A 27,750-nucleotide genomic window follows, 5' to 3' on the forward strand; every position below is an offset into this window, starting at 1 on the left:
TGACATGTTGGGGACCAAGAATTTCCATTTGTAACAGATTCCAAGATGCTGACACTGCCGTCCTAGAAGTGGTATTTTGATGACCAATAACCTGGACTAGAAGATGAAAGTCAACAATTCAGATTCAAAAGCCAGCAATTCCTTTGCTATTTATCCCTATATTTACAGTCTTATCTTTCTCTGCACATGTTATGCTCCAGACTTAAACTGCTTCAACCAATTCTCATACTAATGGGGAAAGCTATGGTAAGTTTAATGCCCTTTCATAACATATTTTATCCAACATACAGGTATAAATTCCTGTCTACAAGCTATATGCAAAATACATGACAATCAAAATGACAATGGCAACTTTTCTGAACTGAGCAGGACTCTGAAATTTCTTTGGAAACTGTTTAAAAGAAACTAGAGACATTAAGAGTTGTTAAATCATAAATGATAAGTTTTTATCCCAGCTATTATTAGAACGAAAACCATACAGACAAAAAGACTACATACTTTATTTTATAAATTTATTTTCTAACAAAACATATGAAAAAGTTAAGATTTTTCTTGGTAACTGAACACAATGGTACTAGTTTTCCATGCGGTACAGGCCAACGTTTCATGGAACCCGTTAACTCAACTGACAGACACAAGCAGCGTAAAACAGGCAGGAGCACAGAACACAGAGCCAGGTGCCCGAGTTTGAAATCTCAGTTCCATAACTCACCAGGTTTGCCATTGGGCAAGCTATTAAACTTGTGCCATAAATCAGTTTCCTTGCCTGTAACAATATACCTCACAGGATGTCATGAGGATTAAGCCCATATTCATAAAAGTTCTTAGACTGGCCCATAACAAGTGCTGCATGCCTTGATGTTTGTAAGAGCCAGCCAACATGCCAAGTACTACACTAGAAAACAGGGGTATGATGGTTGGCCTAGACAGTCAAGGCTATATGTGGTCTATAAGAGGATACAAACATTAACAAGTCAATCATACAAATAAATAATTAATAAATATGGAACTCTAAACTGAAATGAACAACATGAAGGATGACAGTGTTTTTAAAACATTAATACACTCATCTAGTCTCATTTTTGGAACAGAAAGTATTCTGGTTCAGGGAGTAATAAGCATTTTGACAGACTGATAATTCCCTCTCCCAGGCTTAATCTTTCTTAGCAGTCTTAAAAGCATAATTTAACAACACAATGATCTGGACACTGTTATCTGCGGAGTCAAAAAGGATCAGCAAATAAAATTATTTTGCCACATTTCTTTAAGCAACATAAAAATGTTTAAGGCTAGAAGTTTTATTTCACTTCAGTAGACATTAAAGGTGGCCTACTAAATTGGAAAAATAAGAAAAGGCATTAACTGGCATTTAATAAAATCATGCTCTTTAAAAGGAACTTTTTTAGGGAATTCTTCACAACTAACAGCTATATAAAAACTTAAAAAAGTAAAATCAAACTATGCAAAAAAAAAAAAAAAAACCAAAAAACAAGCAACCTTTGCAAGTCCAGTATTTTACGGATAATGTCAAAGATATAAAGCACCATGCATCTGTACTCAAAAAAAAAACAAACCAAGCCACACAACAACTCCAGAGGAGTTTAACTTGTAAAAGATTTGGGCAGAAAGGAAGCAATCAGGTAAAACACCAACTTCCCAGCTACCCAAAAAAACAAAAGAAATGAAACTTAGAAACAAAGTTTCTAACAAAACTTAGAAACAAGGTAGGACTTAGTTTGCATTACAGAACTGAGGCTAAAGAATTATAACATAGGCAAAAGGATGAAAATAAGTATCAAAAATGAATACCAGGCCAAAATAATTTGAATGAAACAAACCAAAAAATTCCTTAACTTTCTGATAATAAAAAGTACCTGGCCATTACAAAGAAAAACGAAGGGTACAGGTTTCATAAGTGAGCTTTTAATCCTTTTTTACTTTACTCCAAACCCCTGTCCCCTGGTAGTAAAAGCACAGAGCCCAAACCACTGGACCACCAGGGGATTTTCACTTTCAAGATTTTCTGTTAATTTATTTATAACATAATTTTCAATCTGGGTAGTGATTTTTTTTTCCAAAGCAAGGGGTGGTAGAGCAATAACCCAGTCATCTTAAGATATTGGCAAGAGCTCTTTAAGGGTCTGTTCACCCTTAGATTGCTAAAGAACTGTCTAAAGAAAACCAAACAAATTTTACTTAATAAGAATTAAAATCTCTGGCATAATATATAAATTTTAATAAAATAGATCACTGCAGTACTTTGCTAGTATTTGGTTACAATGCTTGTCTATGATAGGTTGACTTCAATTTATATTTTTAATGGCTCATAAATTGCTGGTTTTTAATTACTATCAAAATACTAGGTCTCAAGAACTACCCTGAAAATTGTGCTCCACTAAAACCAAATAATTAAAACTAATGTTCAACGTTAGTTGATGGTATTATACCAACGCTAATTCTTAGTTCTGTAAATGTTCTAATGATATGTAAGATTTTAGCAGTTGGGGAAGATTAATATAGGACATAAAAAAAAAAACTACTTCTTCACAACTTCTGTAAATCTAAAATTATACGAAAATAAGAGGTTAAAAATAAAAGTTCAAATTCTCAGCTCTTTTCTTCCTTTATATTAGTGAACGTGCCAAGCAAGAAAAATGCTATTTTAGGTTTCCCTAAAATGTTTACTTAGCCATCAGATAAGTTATCAAGCATACAATAAACTTAGCTTTATTTTGCTATAGTAATTACCATGAATACACTAAGATAGATGAAGATTTCCTAGAGAAACAACTGAATAAAGTTAACAAGAATTTTGACCCAGATTGATAATAAAACTCATTCCACTTAATTTTAACTGTATGTATGAGTCTAAGATAATTGTATTTAGATTTTTATTTATGCAACCAATTCAGAGGTTCATAGGAGTAACAAAGGAAACAGAATGGTCCCTAGTATAACCAGACTAAATATATAAATTGTGAGTATATAATGTATAGGTAATACATTATTCATAAAGGTGAGTGGTTTGTAACCAACTCTTACATGAATAATACTCTTGCTTTAAATAATAGTTCAAGGGTACATATTACGTATTGCTTAGGGGGAAAAACCTCAAGAAGGAATGATCAGTAAAGGGCCTAGTAATCATTACCTCAAATCAAATCAATTTATCAATCCTTACTCTAGATTCCACATCTCTAAATGAACTCAGGTTCCAAAGCTATGAAAAGTTAAAAAAATTTAAATACAACCCCAAGTACTAGAAATACGTATTTCGCTGGGGTCCAATCTCCACTGCAAAAATTTCTTGCCATGGTATTTTAGTGTCATTAAAGCTGGCTGCCAATTTTTCTGTCTTTATATGTAACACAGCTAAACCATTTAATAATTACACTAACTACATCTAATAGTTATTTATTTGTTAAGGGTAATAGACTTGAGAAATACTATTAACTAAAACTGTACTTCTGCAAACTTTTCAAGTCCATTAATACCAAGAAAGAAAAACACTCAAAAAGCTTAAGAAATAATTATTTTAATCTACATAAACGTAATTCATACTCAAGTGTATTAAGTTTTGCCATAGTTTCTGCCTTCATGTCTTAATTTCAGTTTCCTTTGTGAACTCTGCACTGCCTCAAAAACTAATTATCCTTTAATGGGTTCAATTAGCATAAACTATCTAATGCTGTGATACCTATGTTTAATCAAGTACAATATATAATCAACACTATCACTAGAATTGTCAAGCTGTTTGTGAAAACTTAAAAAAAAAAAACTTCAAAAGAATAAGCTAGTTTGTTTATTTCACATGTAATAGCTGTCATAAAGCGAAGTTTAAGTATTTACTTTTCTGATACCCTAATGTATTTCTAAAGGTCTTTTAGCTTGCAATTTTACGGGCAGTTTTCCACCAGGGAGGCCAGATAGTATATACAATTTATTTTTATAACTAATAAAAGATTCTAAGAGGGCACAGACTATAAATTAGGTACAATTCAGTCGTAACACCATACAAAGACCTTAGGAATAATTAGGAAAGATATGTTTAACACTACTGTTTAGTCTTATAAAATGGTGAATTTTAATCAAATTGATACCTTTTAATTCTTATTTATGATGTTTCCTATACTCAGATCATACTGCTTGGCAAGTATACAAGTACTGATGTAATTTTTAATCCAATTAGTTGTAAATGAATTCTGATTTGTTAATCAATGTTTATATTTCCTTGTTACTACTTACATACTACACTACTGTGAGTTAATCCCCCTACAAAATGTTATTGTTGAGTGGAAAAGCAATGCAGAGCTTCATCTCTTCCTTAAAGATTTTCAAGTATCATAGGAACACATATTCATGAAAAAGCCAATTAAAAATTTGACATTCCATTTTGCTTTAGTGATTTATAGGATAAAAGAAAGAGATGTAAAAACAAATGTTTCTTTATATTTCTGATTAATGCAATATTATGCTAAGAAATATTGTAACTGTTATGAACTATTTTCTAGCCTCTTCAAGTATAGGACACAACTACAGTTCTATTAGTAAGGGAAAATGAATAATTAACTTAGGTAACTCAGCGATATGGGAGGCACAAAAAGATAAACCAACTTTGGCTTTAACCTACTGCAGACCCTGAAATGCCAGATGCAACAACAACAACAAGAAAACAAGAGTACAGCAGCAAGCCACCACTTCACCACATAGTAAGAATTCTGAAACAGCCAGTAACATTTCTTTCCCTTCCCAACTCATTCTGCTGTCTCTTCCTTTTGTTTTTCCTCGGTTTTGGCTGCAGGCAGTTCAAGGCTTGCCCACTGCATAGGTTCAGCTTTTCTCATGGTGATCTCAATCTTCGTTGCAGTCATAGTTACGTAGCTTCGCTTTACATCAATCACCTGTAACATTAAAGAAAATGACAGTACTCTGGATGGTTTTACTAATTTTAGAGGCAATAAGTTTAAATGATACACAAGATTTCATGTCTATGCCTATTGCTAACAGTCAAAACTTCAAGCTTCTAAGGTCATCTCTAGCCTTAGATGTAAACTCCTGGGTAAAAAATAATGCTAAGTTATATATCTACTCTGCATCAATGCTTATCTAAAGTACTGTCTTTTATCATAAAATGGCATTTTAAATACTAAGAAAAAATTCTGCTGGATTTATAATACTTACACCCCATAATTTCACATTTTGATGAAATTCCTTCTCTCCTTCAAATACAATGTGTACATTTAACTGAAAAAAAAAAAAGTTGATTAATGGATCAAAACTAAAGATTTATGATATTAGAACAGTGATTATAAAAATAAAAAGACACAGATAAAAATCATTTAAGTTATTTTAAGGAACTCCCAATACTATACTTTATTTGAGAAAACCATTAACAGTGAAAAAAATATTAACGTGGAATTTCATATTGAGAACTAAGTATCATTATTATCTGATAAATCTTCTAAGCCACTACAGTACTTCCAGGATAGAAATATCCTGCTTTAGAAATATCTTGCTGAAAACGTTCACTTAAAGTAGTTTCTAGGAAAGTAATTTCAAATTATAGTTTTGAATTGGAGAGACTTTTAAAATCTTAAAACAGCTCAAGATCAACATTTTACAATACAGTAAGAATAACGTATAGTGACTTCCCTGGTGTTCCAGGGAACACCACTGGAAGAATCCGCCTCCCAACACCAGGATGAAGGTTCGAGCCCTGGCTGGGGAGCTAAGACACACACGCCACAGCTGGAGAGGGCCCGCGCTACCAAGCGCCCACACAGCAGCACGGAGGGCCCTGCACATGGCAGCAGCGACCTGACGCAGACAAGGAACACACACACACTTACGATGGGACAACGCACAAGACAGAGCTGCTCAGTGTACTCACCAATGTGCTGTTTGCTACCACTTGGCTGAGCTCTGGAAGTGAATTTTTCGCATATACTGAAATGGTGACTTCACCCCCAGTCTGATGCCAGTCATGTCTACAAGGAACAACCTTTTTCCCCTGCAATGTAAGAGAAACTTTATGAATTTACGAAGTGTCTTAACCTCTTAAAAAGAGTAATCTGACCCATTAAAATTGAGAAACACACCACATAAAATTGAGCCCTTAATATTTATAAGCATAAACAAATTCTAAAGCCCCTATCAAGAAGTTTAACCAATAAAACAAAATACTAGCTTTATGACTTGAGAACATACTTTTGAGACTGAAGTAGAAATATTTGCTTAACAATATAAACTAGAAAACATCTTAACCTCATGCATAATAACTTTACAGTTATTTTCTACAGACTGAAATTTGAGGAAAAATAATTGACTAGTTATAACTGTCTGTTGTTCTTATTGAATATTTTCCTCTTACAATAACATGAAAAAAAGGTAAGAATTTGTGGAAGTAATCTTTTGATTACTATTATGGAAATAGATTATTACATATGAATGATACATTGCTATAACAATAACTACTTGAAAGATGAAGTGTGATGTGTCTTATAACTGAGGGTAATTTAATGCATGAGATTGTGAGACACTATTGTTTGAAAAAACTGTATTTCTGTATAATTATGCCAACTGAATTTAAATTACTTACACCACTTACATTTTTTTGCCCTGGCTTAGTCACTCAATAGTTGACAACTATATGCATTAAAAAATAATAAAAAGGTGTTTTTCATCAAGGGTCATACTATGAAAACTTAAGCACACAAAACAACATTTTATTTTTTCAAAGCAAAACTTTCAAATTTTCGTACCTTGGAGAAAATACAGTGAGATTTCATTTTTTACTAATAAAACACTCATAGAAGTTTTGTGGTAGACAAATCATTATAACTTAACAGATACATTTACAGTATCTAACCCAAGTGTTATTAAAAAGCAGACATAATAATATATGCTAATATACACTGAATTCCTAAAGTAATCTAACATAAAGATACACTGAAAACATCACTGTCGGGGTTTTTAGTGCCAATACAGCACATAAAACTAATTTAATGTATTAAAAGAAACGTTAATAATAGCTAACAAATATGTATTTAGCAATGAATTGCTTGCCTTCTTACAGTTTAATGGGATTTTCCGAGATTATCTGCATAGCTACAAGTCTTTTAAAAATGCTGTTAAGGAACTAGGAACTGATGCTTTCTCTTTTGATAAGTTTCCTGGTAGCAAGCAGAGGCTGATTCATATCAATGTATGGCAAAAACCACCACAATACTGTAAAGCAATTAGCCTCCAATTAAAATAAATTAATTAATTTAAAAAACACAAAAACAAAAACAATCCCAAAGAAACAAGTCTACAATCCTACCATTTGGCCACTAGATGGAGTGTCTGTCATGTGTAAATGGTTGAATGACAGTAAGGGGCCAAAAGAGCATTAGAGGTCTCAATGGTAACTCAAATGACCAGGAAAGTGATTTTTAAACAGAAAAAGTTGAAACGAAGTATGCAATTACAGAAAAATATCCTTCAGTTTAGACTAGCTTACGTATTTCACAAAAATCTACATATTTTCAATCAACATACACAACGGTTATTCTGATCAAAGAGCAGTGTGTTAAGAGCTTGACTCAAATTAATTTTAGATTTTAGTTAGGTTCATCAAACTTTACTGTGAGGAACTTTTTTTTTTCTTAAATCTAAAGACAGAGTAATCTCAAATGTCTTCAAAATGACTCAGATAAATACACTCCAATAGGCTATTTTAAAAACATTACTTACAGCATCCTTTTTAGTCCACATGTGTTTGCCTGTTGTACAGCCCTCTTGGGCTAAGAATGTATTAAAATCAGACGTTTTTCTTCTACAACAGCTCCAGTATTTCATCCTTTAAAATATCATGGAAAAATTTTAGAAATAAAATCTGACAATTAATTAAATTTGGAAGTGTCATAGTGATAAGTACCTTAAAAAAGTAAGCATGTAACTTTAGTATTTTACAAGTGTCTAAATTGCTAAAGGATGGCATCACCGACTCAATGGACTTGAGTTTGAGTGAACTCCGGGAGTTGGTGACGGACAGGGAGGCCTGGCATGCTGCAATTCATAGGGTTGAAGAGAGTCGGACACGGCTGAGTGACTGAACTGAAGTTGCTAAACAGTTAACACTACCAGAAGACTAATAACCAGAATGCCATTTAGTATAGCAATTCTGGCATTCCTGAGTGAGGATACTTAAAACCATCACAAAATCCAAAATCAGCTTTTCACTGACAGTTTCCATCTCAGCTTCCTCATGAAGCTACTATGAAATGGTTGATCAAAAACTGAAGACCTTCATATCTGAATAAACCAGGAAAGTGAGAACATGCAAACAATCTAAAAACTAATGTTTACATAACCTGTGATAGTCAATCCTACAGTAAGTAAAAAATTAACTTGAGAAAAATCTAACACTATTTACTTAAGAAAGATCTAACACTAGAAGACAAAAATTACAGTAAAACTTTGGGTTTGCGTCCTGAAGATACGGAAACAGAGTGGAAGATTTTCACAGTACTGTGTTTCTATAAACTACAGTGTAACATAATGAGAGAGGCGCTCAGCTGAGGGCTGTGGAAAAGTATTGGTTTTCTCAGATGCCACAATGTTGGTGTCTTAGTGTCCCAGGGCCCCAAATTCCAAATGTCCTACCAATGGGCAGGACAGCCCTTCAACAAAACAACACAAAACACCTATTTAGGTTAAAGAAAAAAAGTATTCTATTGTAATATAAAGGAATATAAAAAAACATGAGGTTTGAATCACAGCGGTCACTTCAACCGTAACCTTGTTTCAGTTTTCCCACATGTAAAAAGAAGACAAAACTCACATTTTTATGTTATTTTAAAGTTTAAATGACCATGTAAGTAAAATACCTAATATTGTTGCATGGCAAATAATGTTTAAAGGCATATTAACATTTCTAACATCTACCATAAAGTTTTCATTAGTCTGGTTTAAGTTACCCTTCGTGGAAAATAGGTACTCCAGAATGATATACACAGACTTCTTCTAGACTCTGTGGACCCTGGTATGTCTACAAGAGAAGAAAAAGAGGGAAAAAGTTAGTTTCATATCTCATTGTTACATTTCACATGTATTTGTAAGTACTGGTGACCTCTATGAACTATGAAAATGCCCAAGAGGTAACAATTACCTAGAACATTCATAAATTCACCTCAGGCCATTATAATAAGGAATGAAAAAAGATTCCTCTTTGGATATGTTTAAATTTCAGTTCCCTGTGAAAAAGGTAAATATTAAAGTAGGCAATAGGATGTATCAGATGTTTTTTAGACTTTTGGGTATGAGGACACATCCCAACATATTCCAAACATATTTAGGTATGTTCTGTAAATTTACAGGCCAATACTAAAACCAAGAGTTTAGTGTTCTCATCAGAAACATAGTTATAGCATGATTATGCGCACAGTAAACTTTGTGAGCTTTACGAATTGAAATGGAAAATCGAATAAGCAATTCTGGAAGTCCAGAGTGATGACTTCTTATCCCTACAAAGGGTAAAATGAGCTGCAGACCTATATATATATCCAGGGTTTGTCTGGAAGATCCGGGCCCCATTGCTGCTGTAGATGAAGGCTCTACAGATGAATTCACAAAAAGTTATGTTAATAAAACATAGATGCAGCCAGTAGTATATTTTCTGTCTACTTTGGTATTTATAGCAACCATCCTACAGTTACAGAAAATAAAATTCTGTACATTTACTTTTTGTAAATTCAGATTACGGGGTGTGTATATCTCCTGAAGATATTCCATGGGCACCCAAAACTCAGCGCATTAAGATTCTCAACTTCTATCACTATTGTTCCCAGACCTCCTACTCTTCTTCCCCATCTTATCTGATGGCACCATATCCATTGAGTCCCTCAAAGTAAAAATTCTCCAAGTCCTCTTCAGTTTCTCTTTACCTTCTACCCTCATGTAGTCTATCACAAAATCCTGTCAACCTGAATTAAAAAAAAAAATCTTACCAGTTTAATTTGCTAAACTTCCTCAAGATCACTAGCAGATTCTAGGCAATGAAATTCTGTTAAAAGATTCTGATGAATTTCTCTGCCTTCAGTTTCTGGACTCGACCATCTACTTAAACATGTACCACTCTCTTGTTTAAAGCCCTTTAAATACCACTACCTCAAACCATACACAACAATCAGTGCCAGTGGTTTGCACATTTAAATGTGCCTCTAAGCCCTAAAAAAGAAACAGATTTCCTAAAGAGGACAGAGAAAGCCCATCATAAAGGAAAAGATGAACAAACTGAGTTTCATTAAATTTAAGGAGACTGTTTATTAGAAGGCATTATTAAGATGGTGAAAAAACACAGTCTCTCTGACAAAGGACTTGCAGCTAAAACATATGAAGAATCCCTAAAATCATTAAGAGAAAGTTAACTTAATAGAAAAACCGATACAGATTTTGGACAGTGTCACAAAGGAGGACATCCAAATGGCCAATAGGCATACAAAAATGCAGTCAGCATCATCAGCAGGTAAGTGCGAATCAGAATCACAATGGGAACATTCCACATTCACCAGAGTGGCTAAATATAAAAGACTGATATTATAAAAGTGTTACCAAGCTGTAGAACAAATGGACCCAGCCTCATATATCACTGGTAAGAGTATGAACACAATCACTTTGTACTCCCTGCTAAAGCTGCAGACACACACACACACACACACATACACACCGAAGAAGCAAAACTATTTCTAGTTATCTACCTAAAAGAAATGTGTAAGCGTATCCCCGAAGTCATGCACAAATATGTCCATAATAACATGAATCAAAAAACTTCACAGGACAGTAGAGACAATAAACTGATTGGTATGCTTTAAAGCAATATAAAGGAACAAATTACAGCTACATGAAACCAAGATAACCAAAAACAGTTAAGCAAGGAAGACAGACTTAAGTACCTGTTCTATGATTCTATTTACAGTAAATTTAGAAGTAGGCAAAACTAATCTATGTTGAGAGAAAAAAGTAGTTACCTTTGGGAAAGGAAATAATGGATGAGAGGAAGCATGTGCACTTTGCTTAATAAACTTGTATTTATATATATTCAATGTTGTATTTCAATGAAAAAACTTTAGAAACATTTCTTCGACGGCCACCGTGACCTAAAGGAAGGCCTAAGCTGTGAGCAGCAAGCCTTTCAGGATCTAGCCTGATTTTTCTTTTAATTTCAACTTTACATCAGCAAATTCTGTACACCACTGACTACTTTTGATTTTTGTACATGATTGCTATCTCTGCTTGGGATATCCTTTCCCATTTTGTCCATTTATAGAACTGTCATTCATTTCTCAAAATTCACCTGGGATACCTTCACTCTGACATGCCTACAGACCCCACCACCTGCACTGCACCTCCCACACCCAAAGAATTAATCGCTCTCTATCTACTACGTCTACCTTAAATACATGGGAATGCATTTGCATTTCCATCTCTAAATGAACAAGGTGATCCCAAACTCAGCATGAAAGAAGACTACAAACCTGCTCCCAACCCTAACTCCAATCTCTCCTCCTGAGTTAATGGTGCACTGAGATGCTTCACTTCTGGTTTATCAGCAGGTCCTGCTAATACTTCCAGGTGTCATTCATTCTTACATGCTTGTCATGTGCTGGGCACTGTTCTAAGCACTCAAGACACAGAAAAGAGAAAATGTTTTCCTTTCAAATCTTACATGAGTGAAGAAGGGAAGTAAAATCTGTAAAATAAGTAGTATGGAATAAGGTCTAAGTGCTGTAGGGAAATAAGGAGAGTATGGAAATAGAGAGGGTGTAATATTACACAGAGTGGGCAGAAAGAAGCCTCAATGAGATGTCTGATGACATCCTACATGGAACTGCTTCTCTAAAACATAGGCCAATGCCTGGTCTTTCAAAATAGCACCCTAGCTGGTTTTCCTTCCCTTGATCCCACTCCTGCACCACTAAATTTACCACTCATCGGCCAAAGATATCCTTTAAAGTCCCTCCTTAAACAGACAATGGCTTTATATTATACTTCCTAAAGCCTGAACTCCTCATTGTGACATACAAGGACCTCTATAATCTTGCCTGCCTTTCATACCTTTTCACACCCTTGATCAATCCTCCACTGACTTTTCTTATAATTTCTTGAGTAGCCACGCTCTAAAGCCTCTAAACATACTACTCCCACATCTACTCCAAAGTTCACAGAACTTATCTGCTAAATCATTCAGATTTCCGACTTAGTGTCACCATATCAAAAAAGACTTCCCAGATAAGTGCACATAAATAGCTTTACTCTGTATCTCCTTGTCAGCTTTATTCTTTTCAAGTCCACCTAAATTCACAGCACTTAAGAACTTATTTGTTGTCTTCCCCCAAAATCAGAATATCAGCTCCCCAAGAAGAGGGATTTTTGCTTTATTTAATACCACATTTCCAGTCCTTAAAACCACCTGTGGCACACAAGGAGTGCTCAGTAAATGCTGACGGAACTAGACCTGCTTACTCCTGTGTCTATCAGATGTGCTCCTCAGGAACAGGCGCTTACCCATGGGCATAGTCCTGCTCCATGGAATAGTGCCCAACACATAACAGGCACATAAATGTTTGTATCTAATTGAGTCAGTAAATTACTCTTTTCTCAAAATTAAAATTTTACTTCCAGATGTAACACAAATTTTATAATATATACCTTTGAACATCCTCCATTTTTACATGAGGTTCCAATCTTAATTTCATCACTGTCTTCTTCTAAAAGAAAGAAAAACAAAATAGAAACATTAAAATAGAACACTTTTACTATAATGCTATTCTTAAAAAGTACCCTTTTCTTAAAATGAGTATTTAAAAAAATAATCTAAATACAGAAAAACTGCTATTTTACAATGATTTTACTTAACAGTTTTCTGTGTGACCTTTCATGTAACACACGTAAAAGTGAATCAGAAGCCAACTATTTTGATTAAGTCTTGCCTATATTCCCAAAATGACACGACATGATGCATTTTTATTCTATAATGCACCTTATATCCAGTATATTTACCTTATGTAAAAGAGCAATCATGATTCTTTTTCCCCAGATAACAGGTATGGGTCAGAGAATGCTGAATATATTTTATATCATGCACAATGAAACATTTACAAAAAAGCTTAATTCACTGTTAAAAAGTAATGAGTAACAGAAGAAAAAAAAATTAACAGGTTCTCCTTTTTAATAAAAACAAAATGAATCACAAATTCATCCTGTGGTTTAACAGGCATTCAGTAAACAAAAAATTTCTTTACTACAAAGTACTATTTTTTTATATTTATAATGCTATAAACTATACTGCTACTGCTTCTTTTAGATAACTGGCTAACTTTACAGAAAAATATAAAAAGCAAAATCTTACCTTTCTTATTTTCTTCATTCCCTGATGACAGTTTAAGTTTATCAAGTGCTTGCTTTAGGGAGGCAGATATCTTTAATTCCAAATTTGTCATTGGTTCATCCGGGCTGGAGATTTTGGAAACTTTATTACCATTATTGAGGTAAAAAAATATTTCTTTGTACTAAAAATAAATATACTGAAGAGTCTACTTATGATAAGCCAAAAGCTTTGTGAATCAAGTTTTTCTAATTAAAAAAGTATTTTACAATAACTGCTATAATATAGCTACGTTTCTAAGTTTTAGCAGAAAAATGGTGATACTAAATCTCAAATAACCATGCTACTTTCAACACAAATTGTGCTAATGGGAAGGAAGCAAAGACTAAGAATCCAAATTTGCCAAGATGAGCAACTCCATGGAGGGGACTGTGAAGTACCTTTACATCCCACGCCCAAGGAAAACAGGGAGCACGCAAGTCCGGACAAAGTGAACAATGATGCACTAAATGCTTTACTCAGTAGGGCATGCACACAGCAAAACTCCAGGGCAGGTTTGTTCACTGTATATGCAGCTAGGGTGAGGGAGCCACATGTCTGTCTTGTGCCTTGGCATGTATCGTTTTCACTGTGGCATAGTGGAATTCTCTAAGGGAACCGTCCTTGTCAGGGAGTCAGTTTGAGTTGAAAAAGAACTTGGAGGCTTTCCTTTCCATTCTACCACTGTTTGTTGAATATTTTTTAAGACATTCTTCATAGAAAAACATTTCCTTTCCTTTCAAAAATTCTAATAGAGAGGAATTTTATTTTAAAGCAGCTCATTTCATCATTACATTAGTACAAAACTGAATAATTATGTACTAAGGCAATAATTATGTACAAAGTGAATCCATATCCCTACTGGTGGAGACAGTTCACTTCACGTGGACACTACTACACACACCTATTCATGCAGTTATATCACAAGGCAGTTGTTGTAGGCTTAAAAAAACAGTAACGACAATGTCCCCTAACATTTTGTAAAGTACTGTATGTAAAATTTGTTTAAAGCATTCAGTAAGTATTAAGAATACTAATAAATTTAACAATAAAGCTAAAAATCCTAGGTTATTCATTCTACATCCTTAATGAAAAACCTACTGCATAGGAGGCACTAATAAAGTACATAAAAACTTGTATCCTCATAATCTCTATAATACCATCCAATGAATTTAGAATAAAATACTTAATTTTTCTTTCTCTTATGTGAAGTTATTATTTTCAAAAATATTACCTCATACTGTCAATTACAGTAGACTCAACTATATTTAATAATGATCTATGTCAAAATTCTTATCTTTTTATGACTTCCCTCCCCCACAACTGGCAAATCAATCAGTAAGACATTTGATAAAATTTTTCATGATTATGAATAAGGTGGATATAGAATAAAATCATTCTAAGTAGTTTGGTTAAATAAACAAAATAAACATCAGAAAGTCCCTGAGGGTTTTTTCTTTGTTGGATATCAGTCAAGATGCTATAAACTTATTTATTTATGATTAATAAAGAAAAAATTGGGGAAATCATGAATCCACGGTATGAATATCAACAAAGGTTACGTTTGAGGCCAAAAACCATCTTTTTTTTTAAGTCCTGTGTTTTGATTCTAAAACAATTAAGTACTCAAGGGCTATGTGAAGAAGACCTGGTGTAACAGTGATATCCAACAACAATCCCAGCATATGTGGGATTATAAAACAGAATATAGTGGGTAAGTATGAAGAATCTGTGCTATTCTACTGCAAAATGAGCAAAATACATTTTAAAAGTACTTTAATAGATTTGCCATGTAAATCAAATACATTAAAAATTGATCAGTAATGAGACTAACAGTTTTCAGACAACTGGGGGTAAAAGATGAATGACTAGGCTTATTCTAAGTGGCAAAATATGGACAAATAAATAGAATTTGACCCAATACAAAGGAAATTTATATACTCAATTAGTAATGATAAAATGAGGTGCTTTAAAATTCATTAGAATTTTTGAAAGGAAAGGAAATGTTTTTCTATGAGGAATGTCTTAAAAAATATTCAACAAACAGTGGTAGAAATGAAAGGAAAGCCTCCAAGTTCTTTTTCAACTCAAACTGACTCCCTGACAAGGACGATTCCCTTACAGAATTCCACTATGCCACAGTGAAAATAATATATGCCAAGGCACAAGATAGACGTGTGGCTCCCTCACCCTAAGCATAACTGCATATACAGTGAACAAACCTGCCCTGGAGTTTTACTATGTGTATGCCCTCAAGGAAATAGATGTGAAAAGGTATTATCTAAGAGAAAATGAATTTATAAGCAGAGTACACCGTGAGAAATGCCAGACTGGATGAAGCACAAACTAGAATCAAGACTGCTGGGAGAATATCAATACCTCAGATATGCAGATGACACCACCCTTATGGCAGAACTAAAGAACCTCTTGATGAAAGTGAAAGAGGAGAGTGAAAAAGTTGGCTTAAAGTTCAACATTCAGAAAACTAACATCATGGTATCCAGTCCCATCACTTCATGGCAAATAGATGGGGAAACAATGGAAACAGAAACAGACTATTTTTTGGGGCTCCAAAATCACTGCAGATGGTGACTGCAGCCATGAAATTAAAAGACGCTTGCTCCTTGGGAGAAAAGCTACAACAAACCTAGACAGCATATTAAGAAATAGAGACATTACTTCTAGTCAAAGCTATGGTTTTTCTAGTAGTCGTGTATGGATGTGAGAGTTGGACTGTAAAGAAAGCTGAGCGCTGAAGAATTGATGCTTTTGAACTGTGGTGTTGGGGAAAACTCTTGAGAGTCCCTTGGACTGCAAAGAGATCCAACCAGTTCATTCTAAAGGAGATCAGTCCTGGGTGTTCACTGAAAGGACTGATGCTAAAGCTGAAACTCCAATACTCTGGCTACCTGATGTGAAGAGCTGACTCATTTGAAAAGACCCTGATGCTGGGAAAGATTGAAGGCAGGAGAAGGGGACAACAGAGGATGAGAGATGGTTGGAGGGCATCACCAACTCGATGGACATGAGTTTGAACAAGCCCTGGGAGTTGGTGATGGACAAGGAAGCCCGGCATGCTACAGTCTATGGGGTTGCAAAGAGTTGGACAGGACTGAGCGACTGAACTGAAGAGAAAACCAAATGGTCCAAATGTTGGTGACCTACACAAAGGCTACAAATGATATGATGCAAAATTGTAAAAGGTAATACCAGGAACAAATGCTGTCATTAAGTGTAACACGAGTATATAGTTATATAAAGTGTACCTTGGTCTTTTTATTGCTTCTACTGGTTTAGGGGCCTGAATGATGTGCTCCTGAAATTTGGGTTTCAATTCAGATAATTCTTTCTTCTCAGTAGTCTTGACTTCAGGTTTGACTGGCTCAGGTGGCTTCTCACTGTTATGCCTTCCTTTGGTACAGCCCTGTTGGTGAAAGGTATTCATTCACTGAGAATTATCCTAGTATCTATTTCACATGCTGTAACAAATATTAATTTTCAATTCTTAATTCATAAATTCAAGTCCATGTTTTCTCCACTTTTAACACACTGACTTATTTTAAGAAACTGAAAACAGAACTTCAAACTTAATATATTTGTAAATGATTTCTTACATGTAGAAAAATGCATTAAAAAGAGGCCTCTAAATCAGACCTAACAAATTTCTACTTTAATTATTCTATTAAAGGAACAGCATAAACTTGTTTACAGGAAACAAATTCTGGAGATCTCACAGAGAATTCTACAAATTATTTACACAAAAGGGCCTCAATCTGAGTCTCAGTTCTCCTGTTCCTAGCAATATGATCTTGAACAAGTTATTTTTTAAACTTGTTTCCTCATCAGTAAAATTGAGGCAATTTTTGAGAGGATTAAATAAAAAATACAATAGAGTCAATAAATACTAGCTCCCTTTTCTACATACCATTGACATACATTTTAACGTCCCTGAAATCATAAGGTCAAAGGTATGTCATTTAATTAGCAACTTTAGTCTTCCTTCTTAAGGGTACACAAAATAACAGTGCAACTTCACGGTATCTGAGATACAATAACTTACTGTCCCTAACTGAATATGGTTTACATTGCTGCCTCCTCAAGGAGTTCTATTTAAGACTACTAACATCAAATAGCAAGGAACTACTGCACAGCACAGGGAACTATGTTAATATCTTACAATAACCTATAATGGCAAAAAGTCTGAATAAGAAGAGGTGTACATAGGTGTAAGTGAATCACTATGCTGTATATCTTAAACTAAAATAACACTGTAAATCAGCTATACTTCAATTAAAAAGTAAATAAAAAGCTAAAGAAAAAATAAGCTGTAGGAAAAAATTCTAGAGTGTAATTTAGATGTATATAAGTACACTAGAAATGAAAACAAAATAAAGGACTACTAACATCAAAAACAAACATAAATTGACAAGTAGTTAATTAACATCTTAAAACTCTAATCTCTAAAACAGATAAATTCCCTACTTTAAGCGCCATAGAATGGAGGTGACCTCCATTTTAAAAGAAAGGGACTATCTGTAAGTTAACAAGGGCTCGACAAAAGTTGTCCAAAATCAGACCTTCCCGTAATATGTACGTTTTAGGGGATAATCTAAGAGAAAAAAACATTAATACTTACTACGATACTTAAAAAATCAGAAAAATCAGTTGTTCTTCTCTTACAGCAAGACCAACCCTAGGAAACATAAGAGCCAAAAGAAGAAAACAAAGTGAAAACTCTTCGTAAAAGAACCTCAACTCACTGAAATGCCACTTGCACTTACCTCCTTGGGTCGCAAAGTGACCTGTATATATATAATTTTATAGTATTAAAGTGTTGTAAATAATCAAGTTAAATGTTTAGTCTTTGACTAAAAAAAAAAATGAATTAACCAATGTTGCTGTGATCCATCATAAAAGGAAGCATCTTAAAATATGGAAACAGAAATTGCTTCTGTTTTAGAATAGTACTTGATTTTTAGAACAAAAACATTTTATAATTTATAAAATTAGGTATTTGAAGGAATCTAGGGTGCAAGCAAAGTGCTTTACTTTAAAAAGGAAGTTATATTAAAATCCAGTAAGTTAAGAGATAGTAATTATAATAATTCAGTTTCTAAACAAACTCAGGCTAGCTGTTTCTCAACAATAAGCATCCTATTTTCAGAAAAACACTAATTAACGTAGCAGCTTAAGCACTGTTAGATCCTTCAAGGTTACATGAGCTTTGCAGTTAGAAGCATACAAATATAGAAACTGTAAAGTAGTATGAGATTGCTAAACAAAGTATCAAGTAGCTAACCAAAACCACTGCTTTGTCACCTAAAATTCCAATACAGTACAAGAAAAAGGAAATAAAAATGCAGTAGTCCCAAAGCTTGGGATGTCTCAAATTCAGACTAAGGGCCAGCTTTGCACATACCCACCTGGGCCTCACTGTTTCTCTGTTTCAAATTACATGAAGAATTTGGTAGTGTCTTTTTTCATAATACACACTTAAAAGTTTTTTTAAAAAGATGTGCCAAATAGTCTACCATTCATATTTTCCTTTATTCTGAAATTTCATTTTCTTCTACTCTGAACTGAGATATGGATGAAAAATAACCAGTACAAAATTAAAGGTTTAGTTGGTATAGATAATATTGTCACCAGTAAAGCTATTTTGTATGTAGAAAGTTTTATTATCTTAACTCTATATGAAGAATTAAGTATTCTGGGAATACCGGGATATACATACGACATAGACTAGTTGTTCCCAATGCCCACCCGAGATGGTCCTCAGTCAAATGTGAAAAGGAAATTAAAATTTAAGTTTGCGAGTATAATGCTGCAAACTGTCTTTTCTTAAGAACTTTCTTTTCCCTGAATGTGCCCCTTCTAATAAGAATAATTTGGAAAAGGAAACAGCAACCCACTCCAGTATTCTTGTCTGGAAAATTCCATGGACTGAGGAGCCTGGTGGAGTACAGTCCATGGGGTTGCAGAGAGTCAGACATAACGGAGCATGCATGTACAACTTGAATAGTAAAATGTTTTTCTCTTCTGCTCATGCAATGTTTAATTTTTTACTTGGCTACACAGAAAATTGACAACAGTACACAATCCACTGATTTATATATTTTGCTTAAAATCTACTGGGCTGTGAAATTCAGTAGTATTGGAAAGTGTAGGTCTTCAAGAAATGTTATAAAAACAATAAACAGAACCAAATTAGAACAGAGAAAGAAAAATACTTCCAAGTAAAATCATTGTTTAATTAGAATAATTAACAGTTGGATATAAACAGAGGAGCAATGGACTGAATGACTAGAATGTTAGTGGTATCATTACTAGCAGCAGCAGCAAAGGCAGGTTATTTTTGGAATAAGGGGTCACTTCAGAACTTATCTGTAGTTGCCAATGACACACATAAATGAAAATACACTGTAGAAGTGAAGTAAGGACAAAATAAACTGAATGAGAGGAAAAAAGGAAGCCAAAACTGAGAAGTGAAGTATGCCCATGGTTATAAGATATGAGGAAAAACATCATCGGGAAACACAAAAATGTAAGGAGTCAGGTCACAATTTGTGGTATTGAACGTGTGTTCCGTTTTTCTCACTTAGAAGTAACCAGATTAATATAGGCTTGTTATTTCCTTGCATATCACTTTTTTTTACACTTGGGTAACAGCTGAACACCAAGGTCTAATTACTCCCTGAAAGGTAAAATTAAAAATTGAAAGGACATCGATAAATATAAACATGATGTACTGCTTATGTTCCTAAGAAAACCTAAAACCATAGCAGCCATGTTGCAACATTTTCTTTTGAGATACACAACGGAAAATATACCACATTATCATAAATTTTAAAGACCAATAAACCCAACACAAAAATCCTCATCAAACAATATTCTGTATGTCTCTAATTCTTCAGAACATCAAGGAAAACTGGTGGCATCTCTCTTCTGCACTGTATTACTCTAAACTTAGACGTCTGTCCTGAGTCGGACTGCTAAGTGTTTGTAACAATCTTTCCTAAAATTCAGAGCTGCTCTTATGAGCCAATAGCTGCCCAAAATGTTGAAAGACTAAGAAATCAGTATAGTTGTTTTCATTTCCCCTCAAAGTTAGGGGAAGAAATGAGGGACATAGAAAATTAGAGTTGGGATAAAAATAATAATTTTGTTTAACTGGAAAAACCCTTAAGATTGCTGTCTCCTTTGACTCTAGTGGAACACTTGCTAAAAGCACTCCAAAATGGTCAATAAGAAAGCATAAGCTGAGGGGAAAAAAAAAGATCTAGTATTATACCTCTGAATTTAATATACAAATGTTACAACAAAAATGTATCAAGCTCCTACCTTTAATGCATCATGAAAGACTGGAACTCCTGGGTGGTATGTGCAAGCATCTGGTCAAAAGCAAAGAAAAAAGAAAACACTTCACAATGAAGAAAATCCATTTTCCTTCAGTGTTAACATATAATCCTTTTTCCATATGCAGGTAATACTTCACTAATGCTCCAGTTTGATGCATGACACACAATGCTTAATATAACACTGTATTAAAATAGTAAAGGTTAAAATTCTAATTTGAGTATGACAGCTATAAATAAAAATACACATAGTTCAAGTAAAACAAATAATATTTTGTATTCTAATCTTTACAGTAAAATGTTTAGTACCCAAACTTTAGTACTGTATTTCAATTTTGTTTTTACAAAAATATTATCAAATTTAAACATTCTTATGTGTATTGATCCATAAAAGTCACCCAAGAGATATCCTAAAAAGACATTTTTGAATAGGTTCAATTTTTTAAAAACTGATGTATCAGTAATATCTAATTGCTAATTTAATTTTCCTAAGTAGGTGTCAATTCCTAGATATAAACCTTACTAAAAACAGGCTTAAATTTTACAAAGTTTTCAGGTTTGTCACTGATTGTTAGTCTTATTATTTCCCTACCTCCGTCCCACTACACCATCAATTTTTACTTAACTCTCTTACAAATATGGAATTAGTATTAGTATGGAGTATTACATTTAAAAAAACGATAATGGACACTTATTCCATAGTTAGATAGAACCATAAACTCAGAAAAAGGCCAGCTCCACACTTGTGCAATTTTCTTATAAGGATACTTTGCTCAAACTTTCATGTCTGTTTAGCAATCAATTGACTACAACCTCTGATTCCTGGAATCACCTTGCTGCTGCTGCTAAGTCACTTCAGTCGTGTCCAACTCTGTGTGACCCCATAGACGGCAGCCCACCAGGCTCCCCCGTCCCTGTCTCTGTTCTCCAGGCAAGAATACTGGAGTGGGTTGCCAGTTCCTTCTCCAATTCATGAAAGTGGAAAGTGAAAGTGAAGTCGCTCAGTCATGTACGACTCTTGGCGACCCCATGGACTGCAGCCCACCAGGCTCCTCTGTCCATGGGATTTTTCCAGGCAAGAGTACTGGAGTGGGGTGCTGAGGCCTTCTCCGATGATACATTTCTGGTACTTAGAGAAAAATCTATCCCTGTATTAAGTCAGTATGGTTTCTTTGGTTAGTAACCAGGTACTACACAGAGACCATACTAGCTAATAAAGAGAAAGTGTCAGGTTCATGGTACAGTACCTAAGCCCAGATTCAGAAGATCTAATTAAGGGTAGTAGTGGAATTGAGGGCTGGAATAGGAGATTCAAAGTAGAAATGAATACGCAGAGGAACAGGAATTTGAGAGGAGAATCAAAGTAGAGAACAGAGAGCATATTTCATATCAAATTTACATACAGTCAGAGGCACACAGTGCATAATGTCTGACACAGGCATATACAATAATGGACATTCTGGCAGGAGAAGAGCAAGAGTGAGTCAGGTCTTAACAATACAACTAGTATAAACAGTACTTGAAAATCACTGCTAAATAACATGCAGATGGACATCCTTCTCTCTAGTCCTTAAAAAAAAAAAATTAAGTTTGACACTTTTGCTCAAGGTAATATTTTATGGGTAAGAAGCTACAAGACAGCAGTGGTTAAAAACCAGGGCTTTTAACATTGAGTCTGACCCAGGCTCAAATTTTGGCTCTGCCTCTTGGTTGCTATTTGTTTCCTCAAATGTGTGTACCGAATACAATATTGTTCGATGGCACCCCACTCCAGTACTCTTGCCTGGAAAATCCCATGGTCGGAGGAACCTGGTGGGCTGCAGTCCATGGGGTCGCGAAGAGTTGGACACGACTGAGCGACTTCACTTTCGCTTTTCACGCACTGGAGAAGGAAATGGCAATCCACTCCAGTGTTCTTGCCTGGAGAATCCCAGGGACGGGGGAGCCTGGTGGGCTGCCATCTACGGGGTCGCACAGAGTCGGACACAACTGAAGCGACTTGTAGCAGCAGCAGCAGCAGCAGCAGCGAAGAAATGCTTCCTCTAGAGAAGCTGTTTTACCACATGCAGATCACCAAACCAAAACACTCCTTTAGCTTTTGTACCTCCATTTTCCATCAACCCACCTACCTGTAGTACTTTAAGTCCCTACAAAACCCTGGGCTTCCCTGGTTGCTCAGACAGTAAAGAATCCACCTGCAATTCAGGAGACCTGGGTTTGAAAATCCTGGGTCAGAAAGATCCCCTGGAGAAGGGAATGGCAACCCACTCCAGTATTCTTTCTTGGAGAATTCCATGGACAGAGGAGCCTGGCGGGCTACAGTCCACAGGGTCGCAAAGAGTCAGACACGGCTGAACGACTAATTTTGTTAAAGCTAATAAACTTTCAGCAACCTTAAAGGCGTTCCCTACTTAATTCAGTGCTGTGGATGCTCAATCCTTGAGACTGTCTACTCCGCTGGCTTCCCTTATCTCTTTCCTAGGCACTGAACCATTTCACACACACAGAGAACTGACTTCCAAAACACTGGCTGTATCTCCCCTTAAAATTAGGCTGGTACATCACACCCTATAAACATACATATTATCCCATTCAACAAAGCATAACACTTTCCTCTTTAATATTAAAGTAGAATAGGTATAGCTACTAATGCAATTTACTTTTTACATAGGCTACCAACAGCAAAGGGTTTTGAAACCCCTGTTCCTTGAGTTTTTTCCACTGAAGTCTCGTCATTTTCTCCCTGAAAAACTTCACATTAATACTGTAAAAGTAATTAAAGTTATATTTTCCTCAGAAGCCTACCAAAGAACTTACCATTTTAAATTATGTCCGCAATTTACCTGTGCAGCAAGATAACCATTCAGGTATATCAGAGGTGAAAGAGTTTTTAAAGTATTGATTTTAATTCCCTACACAATGAAGAACCTTGTTGCTAACTTGTTGCTGTACTTCTCTTATTAACTGGGTATAATAAACACTTCATAGGGTTGTTGTAAAGATTAAATGAGATAACGTAATATAAATTAAGTGACAGACCAATGTCTGGCATACAGAAAACAAAATAAATGCTAGTGGAATTTGATAAAGTGTTGTAACTGCTCAGTTTTCAAGGAATCAAGTCAGTCCTTTACTCCATTCACCTACCAAAATTCAAATCCACTGGTCAGTTTCTATCATTCACCTAGCCAGTAACTCTCAAGTTTACATCCTTAATTCTACAGCTGGGTGCTAGAGAGCTGCACCTCTCGGGCACCTGGCCTCGGGAGACAACTTTTCCACCCGCTAGCGGTGGGGGTGGGATGTGGGACGGTTTCAGGATGATTGAAGCGTTACATTTATTGTGCACTTTATTTCTACGAGGACTACATCAGCTCCGCCTCAGATCATCAGTCATTAGGTCCTGGAGGTCGGGGACCTCTGCTACAGGACATTCAAGCACAGTGTCCTGCAGGCGGCGCAGTACTAAGACGGGAAGGCCATGCAAAAATACCCAAGGAACACGGACGGCTATAAAGTAACTGATGACGAATGGTATCTCCCATGGAACAAATGTATCAAAACCTAACAGCGTGACCATTCAAAAGAATCTGAACTAAGAAGTTTTTTTTTTTTTTTTAAGTATGGTTAAAACAGTGAGTCAACTGAATGCTAGGATAAGCCGCCCGCTGCCCAACGCTGAGGTCCATGTCTGTCTCTAACACACACACGCGCGCGAGCGGATCCACCGCACGGCGACCCCAAGGCACCTGGCTAACTCCTCACCGCTCCGAGAGGCGCGGGCAGGGCTCTTAACCCGGCCCACAGGGAGAGCGGACGGCGGAGGAGCATGTGCGCCGCGCGCTGTGCCGAGAGCGGGCGCCGGGTCCCGCAGAACGGCCCCGCACCCGGGGGCAGTCCGGGACGCGGCCCGCCGGGGTCAGCCTGGGAGGCCCCGGGCGTCCCCTGGAAAGGATGCGGTGGCCCGGCGGGGTCAGCCTGCGAGGCCCTGGGCGTCCCGAGAGGAGATGCGGCGGCCCGGCGAGGTCAGCCTGCGAGGCCCCAGGCGTCCCGGGAGGAGGTGGAGGGGAGGGGGCGGCGGCGCCTCTCTCACCGTCGGAGTTGGTCTCGGGGTCGAAGCGCTGGCCGCAGCCCCGGTTGTAGCACAGCAGGGCCATTCTCCTTCCCGGACTCCGGAACCGCCACTCGCTGCCTCTGGAAGCCCCCGCGCGCGACCCGGGCCTGCGGGCGCGCAAGCTGCCGGCTTCCGGGAACGGCCAGCTCCGCCTCGGGAACCTTCGCGAAGGTTCCGGCCGCGCAGGCGCAGCGGCGACGGGAAGCGGCAAGGGAAGAGGCGGGGACCACGCAGGTGGGGCTCCGCGGTGCGGCGGGGGAAGCGGGTGGGTAGGCTGGCGGACGGGGCGGGGAGGGGCGGACCCCGCAGGTGGGGCTCCGCGGCGCGGCGAGGCTGCAGGCGAGACGGGAAGCGGCGGGGGAAGCGCGCGGGCGAGAGAAAAGGGCGGGGGCCCCGCAGGTGGGGCTCCGCGGCGCGGCGGGGCTGCAGGCGCGGCGCCGGGACTCGCGGGACAGACCTCGCAAGCCGGAAGCTGGGCCTCCGGGCGCGCCCCACCTCCCTCGCCGCTGCGGGCTGCCTGTCCTCCGCGCAGCCCGGGGACCGCCCTGCTCCCCGCCGCCGCCGCCGCCCAGCAACCTCCTTCCTTTTCGGACTGGGGTGAGGCCTCTACGCGCGGCCGGGACGTTTGGCTCCTGAGCGTTCTGAGAACGACCGGAGAGTCGTGCAGCCTTTCTGACTCCTCTTCCCCGAACGTTCTTTAATAATTGAGCGGGATGGTGGACGAATCCCCCTCAGGTTCCACTGATCCGATCTCGGAAGCGTGGAGAGGGTGTAGGCATCGGGAGCGATTTCAATAACAGAGTTCAGTTTAGTTCAGTCGCTCAGTCCTGTCCGACTCTTTGCGACCCCATGAATCGCAGCACGCCAGGCCTCCCTGTCCATCACCAACTCCCAGAGTTCAATCTCATGTCCATCGAGTCGGTGATGCCATCCAGCCATCTCATCCTCTGTCGTCCCCTTCTCCTCCTGCCCCCAATCCCTCCCAGCATCAGAGTCTTTTCCAACGAGTCAGGTCTTTGCATGAGGTGGCCAACGTATTGGAGTTTGAGCTTCAGCATCAGTTCTTCCAATGAACACCCAGGTCTGATCTCCTTTAGGATGGACTGGTTGGATCTCCTTGCAGTCCAAGGGACTCCCAAGAGGCTTTTCCAACACCACAGTTCAAAAGCATCAATTCTTCAGGGCTCAGCTTTCTTCACAGTCCAACTCTCACATCCATACATGACCACAGGAAAAACTATAGCCTTGACTAGACGGACTTTGGTCGGCAAAGTAATGTCTCTGCTAGGGTGGTATAATTTAGCTTTCAAGGAGTAAGCGTTTTTTAATTTCATGGCTGCAGTCACCATCTGCAGTGATTTTGGAGCACCCCAAAAATAAACTCTGACACTGTTTCCACTGTTTCCCCATCTATTTCCCATGAAGTGATGGGACCGGATGCCATGATCTTCATTTTCTGAATGTTGAGCTTTAAGCCAACTTTTTCACTCTCCTCTTTCACTTTCATCAAGAGGCTTTTTAGTTCTTCTCTTTCTGCCATAAGGGTGGTGTCATCTGCATATCTGAGGTTTTCATTTCTCCCGGCAATCTTGATTCCAGCTTGTGCTTCCTCCAGCCCAGTGTTTCTCATTATATACTCTGCATAGAAGTTAAATAAGCAGGGTGACAATAAACAGCCTTGCCGTACTCCTTCTCCTATTTGGAACCAGTCTGTTTCATGTCCAGTTCTAACTGTTGCTTCCTGACCTGTATATAAGTTTCTAAGAGGCAGGTCAGGAGGTCTGGTATTCCCATCTCTTTCAGAATTTTTCACAATTTATTGTGATCCATACAGTCAAAGGCTTTGGCATAATATAATAATATAATGATAATATGACTAGCATCCTTATATACAAATATTTATATCTCCTTTTTTCTCAGTCTAGTTTCTTGAAACTGGAATTTCTAGCAATACAATATGAACATATTTAAGATGAAATATACAGCTATGTTACTTTCTACGTAAATTATACAAATTTACACTCCCAACATCAGTACATGAAAGTCCTAAATTCATGGCATCCTTCATTAAGTACTGTAACTATTAATAATTTTGTTTTCTTTGTATTTTGGGAATTCACTACTCATATTTAATCATTTTCTATGGAAAACTAAAGATTTTTAGTTGTAAAGAGAATTTTGTATAATTTTAAAATATAAAAATAAACATTTTTATTCATAGTTGACCTTTCTTATTTATCATTTTTTGATACATGGAGCAATATTTAATTTTATGTATATTTTATACATAAAATATGCAGTCAAATTTATGTATATTTTTCTTGGTGTTATTTTTTTCCCAGTGTTTTTATACTTAGGATCATTAAGTCAACTACTCCCGTAATACTGTTTATGAAAACACAGGTATACCTACTCTGGGTTATTTTTAGGTTTTCTATTCCATTCTATTATTATCTTCTCTGTTTCATGTATTATTTCATCTGTTTTCCTTAGTTTATTTTTTTTTAGGATAAAAGTCTTAATTTCGTTTTTCCTCCTTGTTCACTGATGAAATAATTCAAGGCTGCAGATTTGCATTCACATATTTTAGCTCCATTTTACAAATTATGTGGTGTTATTCTACTGTTTTACTAAATAACCTGAAGTTGTGGTTATATATACATTTTCATATCACAAGAATATGAGGTCTAGGTGTTTAGAAACTTGAAATTTGCAATGATAACCTAGCTTTTAAATATAGCATATGCATTTTATACTGGGGAAGGAAATGGCAACCCAGTCCAGTATTCTTGCCAAGAGAATCCTGTGGATGAAGGAGCCTGGTGGGCTGCTGTCCATAAGGTTGCCCAGAGTCAACACGACTGAGGCGACTTAGC

At 36.9% G+C, this 27,750-nt stretch overlaps 1 protein-coding gene across 2 annotated transcripts; it reads right to left on the minus strand.

Moving 5' to 3' along the window:
• Window positions 1-572: 572 nt before the first annotated feature.
• On the minus strand, window positions 573-24,956 carry CHORDC1 (cysteine and histidine rich domain containing 1). 2 transcript variants are annotated; one of them, XM_068976044.1, is made up of 11 exons: window positions 24,854-24,956; window positions 20,747-20,796; window positions 18,042-18,098; window positions 16,672-16,829; window positions 13,391-13,494; window positions 12,691-12,749; window positions 8,961-9,031; window positions 7,735-7,840; window positions 5,891-6,010; window positions 5,182-5,244; window positions 573-4,901 (listed from the first exon to the last, which is right to left on the minus strand). In XM_068976044.1, the coding sequence occupies exons 1-11, from the start codon at window positions 24,915-24,917 to the stop codon at window positions 4,755-4,757; spliced, it is 999 nt and encodes a 332-aa protein (XP_068832145.1). In that variant the 5' UTR covers window positions 24,918-24,956; the 3' UTR covers window positions 573-4,754. The 2 variants fall into 2 exon arrangements, with proteins under 2 accessions (XP_068832145.1, XP_068832146.1); XM_068976045.1 differs by lacking the exon at window positions 18,042-18,098.
• Between the last annotated feature and the right edge of the window lie 2,794 nt (window positions 24,957-27,750).

This window comes from Capricornis sumatraensis, chromosome 8 (genome assembly GCF_032405125.1).
Source record: "Capricornis sumatraensis isolate serow.1 chromosome 8, serow.2, whole genome shotgun sequence".
NCBI lineage: Eukaryota > Metazoa > Chordata > Mammalia > Artiodactyla > Bovidae > Capricornis > Capricornis sumatraensis.